The sequence below is a fragment of the Podarcis erhardii genome, assembly GCF_964252035.2.
Source record: "Podarcis erhardii genome assembly, chromosome: 1".
Lineage (NCBI taxonomy): Eukaryota > Metazoa > Chordata > Lepidosauria > Squamata > Lacertidae > Podarcis > Podarcis erhardii.
The window spans coordinates 76623652-76640339 of record NC_138497.1 but is presented as its reverse complement, the minus strand read 5'-3'; the positions used below and the strand labels follow the sequence as shown (position 1 = coordinate 76640339).

The following is a 16688-nucleotide window of genomic DNA, read 5'->3' as shown; positions in this document are numbered from 1 at the left end:
TAAGATGCTGAACCTAAGCACTCTCCTGAGTTCTGGCACACAAGAGGGCAGGATTAAATTTTTTTAAATTGTTACTGGTTTAGTTCATTCCCAAGTTGCTGAAATAGTAAGTCAGGATATATTTTAATGTACAAGAAACAGCAGAAAAGGCCTAAAATATAACAAATGTGGACATAACTGATAGTCGTCTTCCATTCCAATTCTGGAAACACACAGTTCCTTCCCCAAAAAGATGGAAAAGCAGAGTTATGTGCACCAACCATATTATTTAATTTCTGCCCTTGTAGTTTCAGTCAAAAACATCTGTCTATGTAATACTGACTGGGAAGGTATTTGCAGCTGCAATTCTAACCTATTGAATATGGTGGGACTTACTTCCACATAAAAATGCCCACAGATAGATGGACCAGCAAAGAAATGTCTATGAGATTAGTAAGAGTACTGAATAATCCTTAAAGCAGGAGGAAATCAAAATTAGCCATCTTGGCAATTGATTCTAAATCCAAGCAGGAACCTCCCACCTTTGAGAACTGATCTGTAAAATGAATAATCAAAATATGTGTGCACATGCAATCTCTGCGAAAGCTTCTAGGTTCACAATAATAAACTTGTAGTTAATAGCTCTAGTTAGAAGTATTTGGTAAATATGTTTATATTCCCATTCCAGGGTTGGATTGAGTTTAATTCAATCCAAGAGCATGGAGCAGGAGTTGGGTACTAAAGTAAGGCTGTTTAATCAAAGCCATCTGGTGGAGGCAATCTTGAAGGGAATTGATTGAATGCGAAGGAATAGCTTCTGTTAGTGTCTCTGGTGCACTAGTAATTTAGGACCGGAGTATTTGAGATGTTGCATTACACAGAAAACCTCCTCTGTGTATCAGCTCTTGCACCTTGAGCATTGCTTAACAAACAAGTCTGCCACTCTCCTCATGTTAGCAGAGCTGTTAGCACAGAATACATTGTCTCTGTGCTCCTCTTGCTTCCCCTGACGAGACAAGAGCACCAATCTTTTAAAAATGTCTTACTCCATTTGTTTCCATTACTGTCTCTGACGCTTCTGGGTGGTGAACAAAAATAAATAACCCTCTGAATTATCTCTGCCCCTCAGTTTGTTTTACTTTTAATTCAAGATGGTGCTGCATACTGAGGCATTTTTAATAAGTGAAAGTTGATAAATAAATAAATTTGCTGTGCTGTTCCTACTGTGGGTGAGAAAAATGCTAGACTTGTAATTTTCTGAACTTGGGCATTTGAAGTCTGTGTAATGGAGGGCATCTGTCTGCATGTCTGCACATCTTTATATATGAATGGTGTTGTATCTAAATTAGTATTATACCTTAAGCTACATACAGTTTTGTCCTACGGCTTTACCCTGTCCAAAACATCAGCTGTCCACAGCAGAAGGAATGAGTTATCCAAGTCCCTAATTAGAAAGCTAATTTTGGACGTACCACTAGATTTGCCAGATGTCACTAGATCCAGACTTGGACAATAACCTGTTCCCTACAGAGTTTCATAGCAGAAAAATGAATCAAACACCACATTGTCCAAGCATGGCATTCTAGGCCCATCTTATACCATAAAAAGGTAAAGGTACCCCTGCCAGTATGGGCAAGTCTTGACAGACTCTAGGGTTGTGCGCTCATCTCACTCTAGAGGCCGGGAGCCAGCGCTGTCTGCAGACACTTCCGGGTCACGTGGCCAGCGTGACAAGCTGCATCTGGCGAGCCAGCGCAGCACACGGAACGCCGTTTACCTTTCCGCTAGTAAGCGGTTCCTATTTATCTACTTGCACCCGGGGGTGCTTTCGAACTGCTAGGTCAGCAGGCGCTGGGACCGAGTGACTGGAGCGCACCCTGCCGCGGGGATTCGAACTGCCGACCTTTCAATCAGCAAGTCCTAGGCGCTGAGGCTTTTACCCACAGCACCACCCGCGTCCCATCTTATACCATAGATGCTATTAAAAAAGGGTTATAACTAAAGATTCTGGAGTGACTTCTCTGTAGTGTGCACCCAGGACAGGAATTCTTTCCCATGATGACAGCATGGTAATCTGGGAACGGTTTGGCACCACTTGTATCGAAGCCCCACTTGACTAGTGGGGACTATTGGCTTGGTTTAGCTTCACATAGCAAACCTTTGCTTTCACAATATCTGATTGTGAAGGAAACTGATCACATAGTTCCTTTAAGCAGATAGAGACACACTCTTGATATCTATCACAGTTTGATGTTTTCCTGAAAGATGGTTCTAAAATTAAGTGAATAATTTAGAGGTTAGACCATGCATAAGGTCCCTGGTGTGATCTCCAGCATCTGTAGTCAAAAGATAGCAGACACTGGGGAGCTGCTAGCAGAGCAGAAAGTACTAGACTTGGCAGACCAGATATCTAACTCTATCAAACAGCAGTTGCCCCATTATCCCTTTTAATGTTGTTTTTAAAAATTGATTGCGATTCATCACCATCCTTAACATACAATAACACACAAATGAAGGTATTTTCAATAAGAAAAAACATCTGTTATCACAACACCGTGCTACCCTATACATTTTTACTTCAGAGTAAGTTTGATTGGATATATTTCCAAGTAAATATGCAAAGGATGACAGTGCACAAGAGTTTCCATTATTTGCTTTTACCTGATTCTTCTTCATTCCATATTTCATGAAAAGAAGTGATTTTCTACCATGCTTTAACTCCTACATTACTTATTAATTTTTTTGAGTCAGAACTATCCCGATACTTTTGTTGTTCTTCACTCATGAACTTTGTCTTCCATATGATAATTTTGCATCTAATCATTTATTTATACTTTCTATATTTGGATATTTTTATCGTGCCTTTCAATGATAAAATCACACTCTAGTGGCTTATAAATGAAAATCTCAAAAATTAAAAAGCAAAACAATCTGTATATATGGTACATTGTATATAATAATCTTGCAGTCACCAAATATTAAAAACATCCTGGTAATTCTTTATTCTTTTCCTTAATTGCCTCTTGTGTAAGTCAGTTTTGATGGGACTAAATTTACAGAAGAATCAATGCTTTTCAGAGCACCTCAAAACAAAACAAAATAACTGCAAATGTTTTCTTAGTCACCTACTTCTAAGTCTGAAAGTTGGAAATTTGCTGTCACATTATCATTTTTTAGCCTGCAAACAATTTTACTACTAATGTGGTTGCAAATCGGAACTTCATGTCACTGAATATGGAGTTTAAATGTGCATTGATATTAATTCCAGCAGTGTTATTTTAGAAGATATTGGGCAGTATCCGACTAAATTGTTTCACTTGTACAAAGAGTTTTAGCTGTGTAATGGAACTTCCAGACCCTCTCCTTTTCTCATGTGTCCCCTAAATCAGTTATGGGGGTTCCCCCAATGCTCCAGGGCAGATGTACTGGGCATGTATAGAGGCAGGCAGAGAGAAGAGAAGGCAGCAAAGTTCCACTGTGTACCTAAAAGTCATTGCTCCAGCAGAACTGTTTAGTTACCGTACATACTGCACGATAGGTAGATCACTATCCATGGTCCTTTTAGGCAGAATGTATCTTTAAGCAATGGAGATCAATTAAAAAGGATACTGGGAGCAATGAAGTCATCTGTTCTTGTTGTTTTGAAGCCTATATTCCAAGAGATATCCAAGAACTCCAGACATTCACTTGCAGCTAAAAACGTACAAGGGCACAAACACTTTGTCTCACTTTGCTGCCTATTGGTTATTATGCATTATACTTTGCTGCCTATTGGTTATTATAGAGAAAGTTGCCTATTGGTTATTATGCAGACATTTATGCGTGTATGTTTAAAACATCTGCTTGATCACATATAAACAAATATATTTTTCCTGTCTTGTTTTAGATATTTGGTGCTAGAACATGTGTCTGGTGGAGAGCTCTTTGACTATCTTGTAAAGAAAGGAAGATTAACGCCAAAAGAAGCCAGGAAGTTTTTCAGACAAATCATCTCCGCTTTAGACTTCTGTCATAGTCATTCAATCTGGTGAGTAAAGCTGCATAAGGTACAGGGCATACAAGTGGTACCTTCAACAAAAGGTGCAGTGTATCCTTACCCAGCAATAGTATTGCTTCTGATCAAGGAGCCAACACTCTATGTCCTCCTCCAGGGAGGAGCTCTGTGGCTCCTTAAGCTCTGTGGCTCCTTAAGGCCACTCAACATTCTCATGGTGCTGTTTTGCAGGGCAGATCCTTCTTTGGGAGGGTGTTTTAAACTTTTGCTTTACTTCTGCATACCACCAAACATGTCCGTCATGGTAATACCCTCCTCTTGTTCTCAGTGGGCCTGTTTTGGTTCCAATCTTTTCAGTGCTCAACCACCTGAGTTCGCTATTAAAGGGAATGATAATATTATATGATATTTATGGCATAATATAAGATATTTATGGCATAATATTATATAGCAGATCAGCCTCTAGGTCATTGAAAGCTCTTTGGCTTTTTACAAGCCATTAGCTAGTCACTGGTAAGGCTTGGAATCTCCTGTACTGTGTGCACGCAGCTGCCAGCCCCTATTACTGTCTAGATACGCTGATAACACACGTGCTTTCACTGAAGGCTGTCCATGGCCTTTCTTTGGTCGCGTTCAGTAATATGCAGTATGATGAGTGGCTCATATCTGATTAAACCTTTTTTCCCCATGGTGAGCTTGAAGACAGGGAGACACCTACTGTCACATTCATTTACAGTGAACACTTTAACTGGGAAAAACCAAAGCCCAGTGGAATCGGCAGCTTAATTTATAAGGATCTAGGGGGCATTTGCCAATAAATAAGAATAATATGTGTCATATTGCGCCCTCTCCCTGAAGAAACCTGGGACAATTACCAATTCAACAAACTCATTTTACAGCATCCTTGGGTTATAGAAAACCTTCTGGTGTTTGGCAGCCTTGCCTAGACCCCTTCTGGGCATTCGATTCACTATTCCCTTTAATTTCTTTTCCAGCAGGGAGTAATTTTCTTTTATCAGTCTGTTATTGATACCCACTTGGATGATTTAATTGTTGAATGTGGTTTAACCTGTTAACTTACAGGCCATGTTTTAAATTGAACCAGTTTCCACTTAGGGCTTTAACAAGTTTGAGTAATTTTTAAATTACACTGAAATTGAGTTTTTGCCACCAATTGGAATGCAAAGTTTCTGTTCAGCTACTGACCCATAACCATACATTTATTTCTCAGTAATGTTGTTTCCTAAGATTTGATTGGCTGTGAATGGTGATTTACATAATGGATGTAAGGCTCTTTCTCAGTACAGATGGCATTAAAATCCTTAAATCTGATAGGGTAAAGACTACAACAAGATGAAGAGTGTGCATTGCATAACCACTGCTGATGCCTTGTAATAAATGTGCAATGATTATAAAGACACTCCTTGAATGACTACAGTCCTGATATACCCATAACAAAAAGGGGAGCCTCGTTGTCTTAAAGGCAGACTTCTATATAGACGGACTGCGTCTTTCTTTTGAAAGGGAAAGGAAATAAAGCATAGGTAGAATGTAAAGCTTGTACAGATTATTGGTGAGTTGATGTGCAGCACAACCTTGTGCATCATTATTCAGAAGCAAATATTGTAGTGCAGCTTACTCCAAAATGTGCACTGGATTGCAACACTAATCTGTAGCTGAGCTGCAACATCTGCGTGTAGGGTGGGCTGAGGAAGAAGAGGATCTGAGTGCAGCTTTTGATGTATATCTGGAAGTTGTGTTTGTGTTTAAACTGTACCACTTTGAAATAGAGTGATTTTCACCCAAACTTAAGATACATAAGTGAGTGATGACAGAAAAGTTGCCCTTCTATCATGATTTTCCTTTCTGATCGGTCCCTGTGTCCTCAGCTCATTCTCCTTCAATGCCTTGGTCTGCCAGTCAAAATTATTTTCCTCCAGGTTTGTGTTATGATGCAGGGCTGCTTACACATTTGCATAAAGCTACAGCATGATTTTTGTACAGTTGCACATTCCTTCATGAGATTGGGGAGAGGGAGAGTAAAAAGGCATTCTTTGGGGTGTTTCAGGCAAGCGAGTCATGTGCAGAGGAAGCATGGGAGGGGCAGACTTTTTCTGATAAAGAATATCTTATTGATTTCGGAGCACAGGGTTTGCTTCTTAAAAAGCAACAAGGACAGTCTAGAGGTGTTGCATGCATTGTGAATCCACATCACACAAGCTTTGGGTTGCACTAAACTACAAGTGTAGACTAGCTCACAGAAAAGAGTGGTGACAGGTTATGGGGTAGATTGAATGCCAAGTCCAGAGAAAATAGGCAAGTAGCACAGATGGGTTTATAACAGTCAACAGAGCACAAGGGAGAGCTGACGGAAATCAATAACAGCTTGAGGGTCCAATCTGAAACTCATTAAAATTAATGGAGAGAGTCCCACTTACTTTGGTAGCCGCTGGATCAGGCCGAGAGATTTTTCCTTATTAAACTATATGACCAAACTCATAAGTCCTTTAGACTGATACTTCATCAGTCCAGCAGACACTTACAGTTCCACGGTTAACAAATGGCCTGCAGGTTATTACTTACATGATCAAAGGTGCCTTAGTTTAATAAGCCATGGGGTTGTTGTTGTTTTTCAAGTTGTTGCTTGGCAGAGGTGGTACAGTTGAGTTGAAAGTAATGGGGTTTGACTTTGGAGATCTAAGTCAACTTGCCCTATGGCCCAGGCCAGCCCTCTCCACTCTCCACCCTCCTTCCAGTTTTGAACAGAGAAATATTCTAGCCATGTCCTCATATGGTCTTGTTCTGTTTTACCATTGTTCTAGACCGAGTTGTTTTATGCAGGTTGAGACTGAGGGCCAGTAACTTGCCCAAGCCATTTAGTCAGAACAGGACTGAACATGGATGTGAACCCAATTACAGGTTGAACAATCTAGTCCCCTGTACCCTGCTACAGAAGCTGAGCTGGAACATTGCCGTCCACGACTACAATACTTTCCTGTCAACTCTTTCCTGTACTTTCCTGTCAACTCTTAAGTCTGATTGGAGCAGATTCAAGGAAATAGATTCTGTCTTGCAGTCATTGATTGGTGAGGGAAGGCTCTTTTTGCATTCATTGGTTGGTGAGGGAAAGCTCTTTTTGTTACAGCCTTAACTATTTGTGTTATTCTTTCACCTGGTATGGTCACTTTGTGAGAGCCTTGCAGTTCCCAGGATGGTGCTGCTTATGACACTTCATAACGAAAAACTGGAAATAGGCAGTTTGGGTGGCAGGGAGCATGGATTAGTTTGGGAGAGGGGCGTTATAATTTGCGGTTTTAAATGCCAGTCAGGGGCTGACAAGATTACATATCTTCTACTCTGCTTGGTTGTCCAGTCATGGCCATGCTGAGATTTCTGCTGCTGGTGAACAAAGTTTGCAGGGGTCTGTACTGCTTCAAAAATCTGATCAGAGATAACAGTGGGACAAATTTAATGTGTGTGCAGCAAAGGAAGGAGAGAGAGAGAGAGAGAGAGAGAGAGAGAGAGAGAGAGAGAGAGAGAGAGCACTTGCAGACTGAGTTCTCTTGGCCAATGTTAAATTGGCAAAACAGTCTCTGAATGAAAAAGCTTATCCACTCATGGTTTGGGTCAATGAAAAGATTTTGTTTTAAAGAGTTTTCTGACTTTCCTCCAGGTGAGCTTATTCTTTCAATTAAAAAAAATTATACCAGCAACATCAGAAATCAGTAGGATGAGCATAATGATGATAACCAAAGGCTTCCTGAAACAAGAAGTTATTTGCCCACTCCTGATTTTTTAAAAATAATATTTATATTGTATTGAAGTGATTTCAATTAAAAGAAATAAAGTGATACAGAAAAAAATAAGGAAAAGTAAGGGGGCAACAACAACAAAGACACACACACACACACACACACATATATATTCTTATATAAAATTGGTATAGTGTTGTTATCCTAATACATATATAAATGTTAATAACCTACTACATTTTGTATAAAGCCCTTCAAAATATTATCATACTTATCCAAGCAAAGTCTGCACCTGTAGGCATTCTGTTCATAGGTTGTAAGTGATGTCATATCGTCAATCCATTGATTAAAGGGTATGATATCTATATTTTTCTAGTTCACCAATATCAGTCTCTTGGCCTCCATTAGGGCACGCAAAGTCCATTTTCGTTGTCCCGTTGATAATTTCCACACTGCAGGTATATAGTTCAATAGAATATTTTCCCCTGAAAGATTTGACTTTTCCTGCACAGTCATTGTTACACAGTCCAGCACTTTCTCACAAAACATAAAAAGTGTAGAACACTGTACAAACATATGTTTCAGGGAGGCATTGTCCTTGCCACATCTCCAACACTGAGCTATCTTAGCTAACCCTTTTTATATATATACAACTGTAAAGGAGTCCCATAAACTCAAAATATTATTTTCTGTTGTATAAGTCTTAATTTTAAATCCAGAGACACCTTGGGTATTGAGGCTAAAACATTTCCCCGCTGTCTGGGAAAGCTTGTAACATTGCAAGCTTGTAGCATCAGTTGCAGCTTGTAACATTAGGGTGCCTGGTGCGCTTTCATCTCCAGCTGCTGTGTTCATGTGCAGTTATTTGAACATGGGGGATCCTTAGGGAAATGGCTTGACCAGCAGACTTGAGAGGTCAAATCTGGGGCTAACAGGAATATCCTCTATCTTTGGATCAGCTTGCCAAGAGAGCAATTCATGGGTTACAAGGGTGAGAGAACTGCCTTCCCAAGCAAGGCCTCCCTCACTGCAGAAAGCACAGCAAATGAGGCCCAAAGTGACTCTACTCCTGTGATTTATTGCCTTGCCACAAGATGGTTGCCCAAGACTTCGAAGCACCCAGAGGTAAAAAATAGGCACGTCCAGTTTTGCATCGTGCATGTTAACTTGCAAATATATATTAAGATAGTGACAACGTTCCCAGTAAGCGGATAAAAGCTGACAACCCAGTGCTGGTCTGTCATTCAAGCACTGGCCCAAATTACTTTGAAATGAAAGCATTTAAAGGAACAATGCACATACATATCCAACATTGGTTGTTCACCTGGAAAACCATATTCTTCCTGGCACATTGGATCAGCATCTTGTTTTAAAAACACTGCCCAGCCTTGGGAGATAAGCATCCCATTAGGTGAGTCAATGGCGGGGAGAGGCCAGAGCTCTTCTAGTTTCCTTTGCATCAGGTAGCTGAGCTGACAGGGAATGGTGTTTTAGAGCCTGGGGGAGCTCTGTGAGGGAGGAGGAGCCCCAGTTTTAGATTTCCTCTGAAGGCATTCCCTCTTGTGAGAAAAGAAGTAAAAACTCCACACAGCACTAAGAGGAGTCTGCATGGAAGAGCAGGGAGAACAGCTAAAGGAGTCAGGATTGGCTGGCTGTGACATCATCAAGCAGCACAGCGATTGGTCCAGCTTCTGTTTGTGTGAGTGTGTTGGCTTTTCCCTTCTGGTTTTGCAGTGCTGACAAATAAAAGTATGATTACAGGAAAGGCCCCATGGCAAACCTGATTAGGCTTCAGTGGTAATAAATAATGCCAATTATTCCATAGGGGAGGGAAAACATTGAGAGGAATTTCCCTCTGGTAATGAGTTGCAGGATTCTGTTTTCATCTTACTTTTATTTGGGTTATGAGAGGTTATTAGGGGGGAGCACTTGGAGAGGGTGATACAGGATTTTGCATGAATATTGATAAATGACAATTACTTGAGCCTCTTCCCTTTCCATCGCCTGAGGCCATGTCTGCTGAGATATACAGGCAGGACTCGTAGTAATCTTTGTGTATGTGTTCATGTGTGGGCAAACGAAAAAGGAATAAGAGCTTTGTTTGCATCCTTCACACTAAAAGGAGGGGACTGATTTCGAAGCCGTATGTCAGGGTACTACAGTAGCGAAACGAAAAGAGCTGCTTTTGATTCTGCAAGCTGTAACTTGTTGTAAAATGCCACTGCATACGCACATACCTTTTATTAAAAGAGAATTCAGACTTTTGAGTCAAAGAGTCTGAGATGTTCACAAAATGTTAAGCATCATTTAGAAACAGACTTAAGGCAGTTCCACTACATGGAGCAAAGGCCAGTCTCCATGCAACACAAGGCGCTTGGTTCCACACACCCCTTCCAACATTGTACAGACATTTATCAATTGACTACCACTACAAGATGGTTTCTCTCATTGAGACCACATCATCTGCTCAGAACATTACAGATCAGTAGGCTATGGAAGCAGGCTATGGAAGCAGAAAACATCTCTCTTTTTTGTTATCTTTATTTATTTTTATTGTATTAACGCCCCTGAATGTTTTAACCCAGTTAAAAGCAAGTAATTTAAAACATTTAAAAGATAATTAAAATGAACTGTAAAAGATTAAAGCACATCAACATCTATGTGTCTGGATAGACCTACCTAAACAAGAATGTTTTAAGCAGGTGCTCAAAGGAGTACAGGGAAGGCACTTGCCTGGTGTCAACACACAAGGAGTTCCAAAGTGTAGGTGCTGCCGCGCTAAAACATCCATCTCAGGGTCATGGGTTCGAGCCCTGCGTTAGGCAAGAGGATTCCTGCATTGCAGAGGGTTGGACTAGATGACCCTTGTGGTCCCTTCCAACTCTGTAATTCTAGGATTCTGTGATTCCTATGTTCCTTTTAAGACTGCCTGACTTCTTGGAGAGATAATTAAAGAAGGCTTCTGGTCAAGGTTGACAGGGGTAGGATAGATGGAGCATTAGTCTGATTCAAAATAAAATCAAACTTGGTATCATATTGCAGAAGTACTCATAGATCCATTTGTGCAATTTGATTATATACTGTGATGTGTGCAATGCAGGAAAAAGCCTCCACTTTCTGGACTATGCACCTTAAGATTTCATGATCAGGGAGTTTTTTGCTTCCCCCTCCCCACACACATATATGCACTCCATACATGCATGCCCACATACTTACAGAAATATCCTTTTAGGAGCCATGCTTCAGGAAGGATCTGCAAATCTACTATCCTCAGCCTTTGTTAGCTGCCATTCTAAATGGGGCTGGAACAACATTTCTGATATGCGGTGTACTGCATAGTTCTTCTTCTTTCATCTTCCCTGTTGGCATATGTGGCTCTGTATGAAGCACTTTCCCTCACTCGTTCACCAAAGCCTTATTTAATCCTCCTTTCCAACCAATGTGTAGAAAGCCCCAGGAGCATTTCAGTCTCTAGAACAATGAAAGGGTATTGTGTCCTCTTTCACCTACAGACCGAGGAGGTGACACCTATCATGTAATACATGGAACCAGAGAGATCAGCTGGAAAGAAACCAAATGAAGTTCATTTATCCTGCAATGTTCCATTAAATGCTGAGCAATTAGCACATGTTGTGGGGTTTTGCTTTTGTTTTCTTTCACTTTAGCACAAGGGGGTTCTTTTTCCATATTAATTAGATCATCCAGGCTGTTGGACTCTTAAAGAAATTGCATCTAACATCCATTGCTCCACTAATCTCTCTGCCTTTTATGTTGGTTTTTAGCAAATAGAGACGGGGGGGGGGGGACGGACAATGTAGATGTTTTATATATAATAATAATAATAGTTCTGCTTTGAGCTGAACTTACCTTAGCACATGTCCGCATTCCTAGTTTGTCATGGGTAAATGATTATCTGAGGCATCAGCAGAACACATTTGAGCTGTGCCATTTACTGTGACAATATATGAAAATCAGTACTGTGTATTGTTTCTTGACTGAAAATTGCTCCAAACATTCCTCACTACAGAAATGTATGTGCACAGAAAAACCATAAATTTGACCTCATGCTTGTCACATGATATGCCCTTGTGATCTTCAATATCTGCTCCCCCTTTCCCAAAAGTAAGGCTTTGAAGCATCTGAATACCAGTTTCTGGGAATCACAGGTGGGCAGAGTACTGTTGCACTCAGGCCCTGCCTGGGTGCTTCCCACAGGCATCTGGTTGGCCTCTGTGAGAACAGGATGCTGGACTAGATGGACCACTGACATGCTCCAAGAGGCTCTTTTTATGATCCTAGCGTAGGTGGGGAAGCCATATGGAACCCCTCCATCATTTTATGCAGCCCTCAGCAAAACAAAAAGGAGGGGGGAAAGCTGCCCCATTTTTCTGCCCCATTTCTGTTCCTTCCTTCCTGCTCATTTCCTCCTTGTCCCCCCCCACACACATTGTCCATGTAGTTTCAGAACAACTGGAGGGGGCAGCCATGTAGCAGACTTTGGGATGGTGTCACTGCAAGTCCGCAGCAGTTTGCTTGAAATAATTTATCTGATAAAAAGAAATGGATGGCTTTAAAAAAACAGCATTTGATGGGGGTTGGGGGGATTTCTGGGAAGAAATTGTTAGGTTTCATGTGTGTGTGTGTGTGTGTGTGTGTGTGTAGCACACCAGTCTGAAAGCAATTACTTTCACTTGCTTTCCAGATCAGCAGCTATGTTGTTCTGGTTTTTCCCTTTTTATTTTTTTTTAAATGGTGTACTTATGTGAGAATGCCTTTAAACCCAGTGGGACTTACCTCTGAGTAGACTTGCATAGGATTGATAATAATAATCTGAGGAAGCCATTACTGACACCAACTTGAATAAAATTTGGGGAGGGCACCCACCCACACTCCTCCCTGCATCCCCACACTTCTGTGGAGCGCACCTTCCTCTGCCGTGTGCAACTGGGCCCAGACCTCCCCTTCCTCCCACCTGCTTGCCTCTCACCCCCTGCCCCTCATGCAAGAAGTTTCTGCCCACTAGCCCCCATCCCCACCCGCTCGCCTCTCCTGCTGGCCTGCCTGCCCTTCCTCAGCTGCCCTGCTTGGAAATGACACTGGAAGCTGGGAGACAAGCCAGGAAAAGAGGGTGGCACCCGGCTGCAGAGGAGGTGGCTGCCCAAGAGAGGGAGGGAGGTGCCAACTTGCAGAAAATATTGGGCAGGCCCATTCCCCCTAAATATTTTAGGGGGGCAAGGGACCAGGGCCCCATAACATTGGCACCTATGGAAGCCAGTGTGAAATTAGTTAATTTTTGTCTCTGGCTCTGATGGTCACTGGCTCTGGCTCTGCCCACCAAAGGATTACCCCTGAGGAAATCTGACTTCTAACAGTTACACACCACTGGTTTTAAGTTTTTTTTTTCTTTTTTGTTAATGTTCACCAATTCATTAAATAGTCGTTTTTACCCCAATAATTTCCGTAATGCAGAAAAAACAATAAACAAGCTTATTTTTTTAGAAGGCAGTGTTGCTATCTAGACAGATATAAATTTCACCCTGAGAAGATGAGTCAAACACTGTGGAACCTTGCAGGGATGTTCTCAAGGGATGACTAGCAACTGCTCATTATTCTGAGCTACATTTTTGTTAAGCTTCTATTTTCATGTCCAAGTGTGCAGCTTCATCGAACTGGGATGGGCTAGCCCAGGCACTGCGAAGCTCCCTGTAGACTTTTTAAAAAATCACTAGGACTTTTTCACAGCTCACTCCAAGATGTCCAGGACTTACGAGAAAAGGGGTGTTGGTACTGAGCCTGCTGTGGAAACCACATTGAAAAGCTGAAGTGTGTTTTGACTATTCCAATAATTTCAAGTCAGTCATACTCTTTATAATAATCCTCCTACCTGGAAAGAGTGGAGTCAGTGTTCTATGACAACCTATTGGGTTCCAACCTCAAGAATCCTAGTAGTCAAAGTTATCAAAGGCTGCTAGATGTCCTGCCAGGAGCAATGGGATGCAGTTACTATGAGTGAACTTGTAGCACATGAAAGGTAGGTACCCACTTAGAGTGAACAAGGATCAGGCAGACACAGCTTGGAGAAAGAGAAGGTGAGGTTTTATTGCTGAGTAATAAGGACCCAGTTGGAATCTCTTCCAAAAGGACTGGGACCCCGAGAAACACAAATCCTGAGGACTTTATACCTGAGCAAATCACAGCAAATCACAGATCATGAGACAATCATGAGACAGTCACGAACGCCAGCGAAAATTAGCCAATTAGCGTGCTTCTTGCCATGCTCTCAGCTCCTGGTCAAGCGCAGAGTTCTACTCCCAACTTCTGCTTTCCGTTGTCTGCACAAATGATGCACAATCTGACCTTTTCCCTAGTTCTGACAGAACAGGGAGTTTGGGAGTTTTTGTGGTTTGGCCCTTCCTGTTCTGTGGATTAATTTAGCCTGCATTTGAGGGGGATTTTGTACCAGTGTCTCTGATTCATGTCTTCCCCTTTGTTCAGGGTACAAGGATGTTTCTAGGGGAAAGGTCAGTTCTAAAGTTGCTGTTCCAAGCAGTTTGCAGTTAGCTAAGGCAAAAGCTTTCCTTTGATTCAAAATGGATTATAAAAATACTGTAAGCCCTGATTATGTGTGAGCATATGTGAATATATTGATTACTGATAACTGATTATATGAATAGCATAAGGGTAGCCCTTCTTTCCTTGCCTCAAACTCATGACCAGCAAGCTCAGAGCTCGTCCACACTTTGTTTTCCCCCCTGCCTAGAAAGCATGGGTCTGAGAGTTTTTCGCTTGACCTGTGCTTTCTAGGCATGGGTCCAAGCAGTTTTCCATTTGCCCTGCCACTTTCCCTGGGTGAACTCTCTCTTTATTGCTGAATTTGAGCAAATGTCAGTCTGCAGAAAACCCAATTGAGGTTTTCTCCGATTCAGCAGTAAGGAGTAGGTTTCTTCTGGGGTGCAGCAAGAGAAATGGAAGTGTAGGCAAGCCTTTAAGGTCAAAGTGAGAAAGGCAACATCCAACTGATCCTGGAGCTGCAGAGCGACCAGCCACTCAACTATCATTCCCTGAAAAGAAAAGCTGGGAATAGCACTCATAGTGGATAGTCAGCACCAAGGAGCTGAGTGATTGTCTATTTGAGATGGGTGGTGTTGGAAGGGGCACTGATAATGGTAGCAATCTTCCTTGTTTTCTTTTCATCAGCTAGAATGGGCATAGATCATGCTGTCATCATCTGGTCGCTGTTATAAGCAAGCCAAATCCATCAACATCCTGAAATGCTACTTTTGATTTGATTTGCACTCCCCGGTTCAACAAATGGAGAGAACTCTTGGTGTCCAGTGCTGCCCAGGTTTGGTTTCCTTTGGAATAATGTCAAGGGAGACTTACTGGCGTTTTGTAATATCTGCAGTTACATACACATGTACCAGGTGGAGCATAGGTGGAGGCTCAGAGCAGACATCCCAAAATCTTCCAGAGAGAAGCTAAGCCTTTATTCCCAGTGAAGGTCTCTCCTTCCAGAAGAGCCCAGGAGTTTGGGTCAGTCTCCTTAAGAAAGGGTAGGTTCTTGGCTACTCTTCCAGGACCATTGAGAAAATCCTCAGCAAACCAACCCCTCTCCTGTACAGTCTTACAATTGAGAATCACAGGACGGGAAAGTACTCCAAGAGGATATCTATCCCAATCCCATAACTCTTTTCAAAAGTATCATCTTCCCACCCCATTTCTTTCTTCTTTTATATAAAACAGAGAGAAGTGTGGCAGGAAGTAACCCTTGAGTCTTGTTTTCTTCCAAGCCAATGAGATCAATTGGAAGCAATTTCAGAGCAAATGAGCCTCATATTTTGCCAGGAGGCTTTTGCCTGAGGAGTAGGGACTGCTCTCTCTCTTAACCCATGACCTGCTCCTCTCTTCACAGCCACAGGGATTTAAAACCAGAAAACCTATTGCTGGATGAAAAGAATAACATCCGGATAGCAGACTTTGGGATGGCGTCACTGCAAGTCGGCGACAGTTTGCTTGAAACAAGTTGTGGGTAAGTTGCAATGAGGCCATAAAGCAGAGGTGGCTAGCAGGTCAGTGACTACTAGTCCTGATGACCAAATCAGAATTCCAGGTGGCATGGAAGGGGGCTATAGCCCTCCTGTGCTGTTGGTGGGCTGCCCAGAGGCAAGTGGGTTGTTGCTGTGGGAAACAGGACACTAGTCTATGTGGACCTTTGGTCTTATCCAGCAGGACTTTTCTTATGCTATATTCCTTCCTTCCCATCTTAAGAAGACTCTGCAGTATTGTGGAGGGGGGGCAGGATGTAGATGGGCTCCTGGTAGTTCAGCAGTGCCAGGGTACATTGTCTGCACAAAAGCAAGTATCCAGTATGTACTTCCTAGTGCAACACAGAGGTTAATTTTCCTAACAGAAATGAAAACCACATCTCATCTTGACAAGAAACAGCTTGGACTGTTAAGAGGTGGGATACTGATAACCTCAATCACCTATAACAAAACATTCCTTCCCCGCACTGCTTTTTGTTAACTTAAAACAATAAGCATCAAGCTTCCAGGCTTGGAATCCGAGGTTTTTTTAATGCAAAAGTCCTGGAGAGATTTCTTTGGAATTTTTGTGAGATGGCTTCCACACGCTGTTCCACTCACAGTGGGAGAGAGTGGCATGCATTGCAGTAAATAAATGAAACTTCCTACACACGCTTACATAAGAGACCTTTTTTTTAAAAGCACCCAACACACCACCACCACAACAAGCAAAGATTTGTTTTCCTTTGCGGTAAAGCCTCTGGTTTCATACTGTATATATACAATGAATTGCAGTTCAAATGTAACCATTAAAAGCCTACAGGCATATGCATTTATGAGTTTCTACAGCAGAGGAGAAATCCCCACCCAAAACACCTAAAAATAGAAAGCAGAGCTGTTTAAATATGCTTTTAAAATCCCCAAAGACTATAATAGCCA

The 16688-nt window shown here is 41.8% G+C and overlaps 1 protein-coding gene across 16 annotated transcripts in view; it reads left to right on the top strand.

Annotated features, from left to right (window-relative positions):
• BRSK2 (BR serine/threonine kinase 2) overlaps window positions 1-16688 on the top strand; it is a 410538-nt gene that overhangs the window by 302612 nt on the left and 91238 nt on the right. For all 16 annotated transcript variants that reach the window (XM_081840494.1, XM_081840500.1, XM_081840499.1 and 13 more), the window contains exons 4-5: window positions 3866-4006; window positions 15638-15754. In XM_081840494.1, the coding sequence (XP_081696620.1) occupies window positions 3866-4006; window positions 15638-15754 (258 nt within the window). The remainder of the gene's footprint in view (window positions 1-3865; window positions 4007-15637; window positions 15755-16688) is intronic.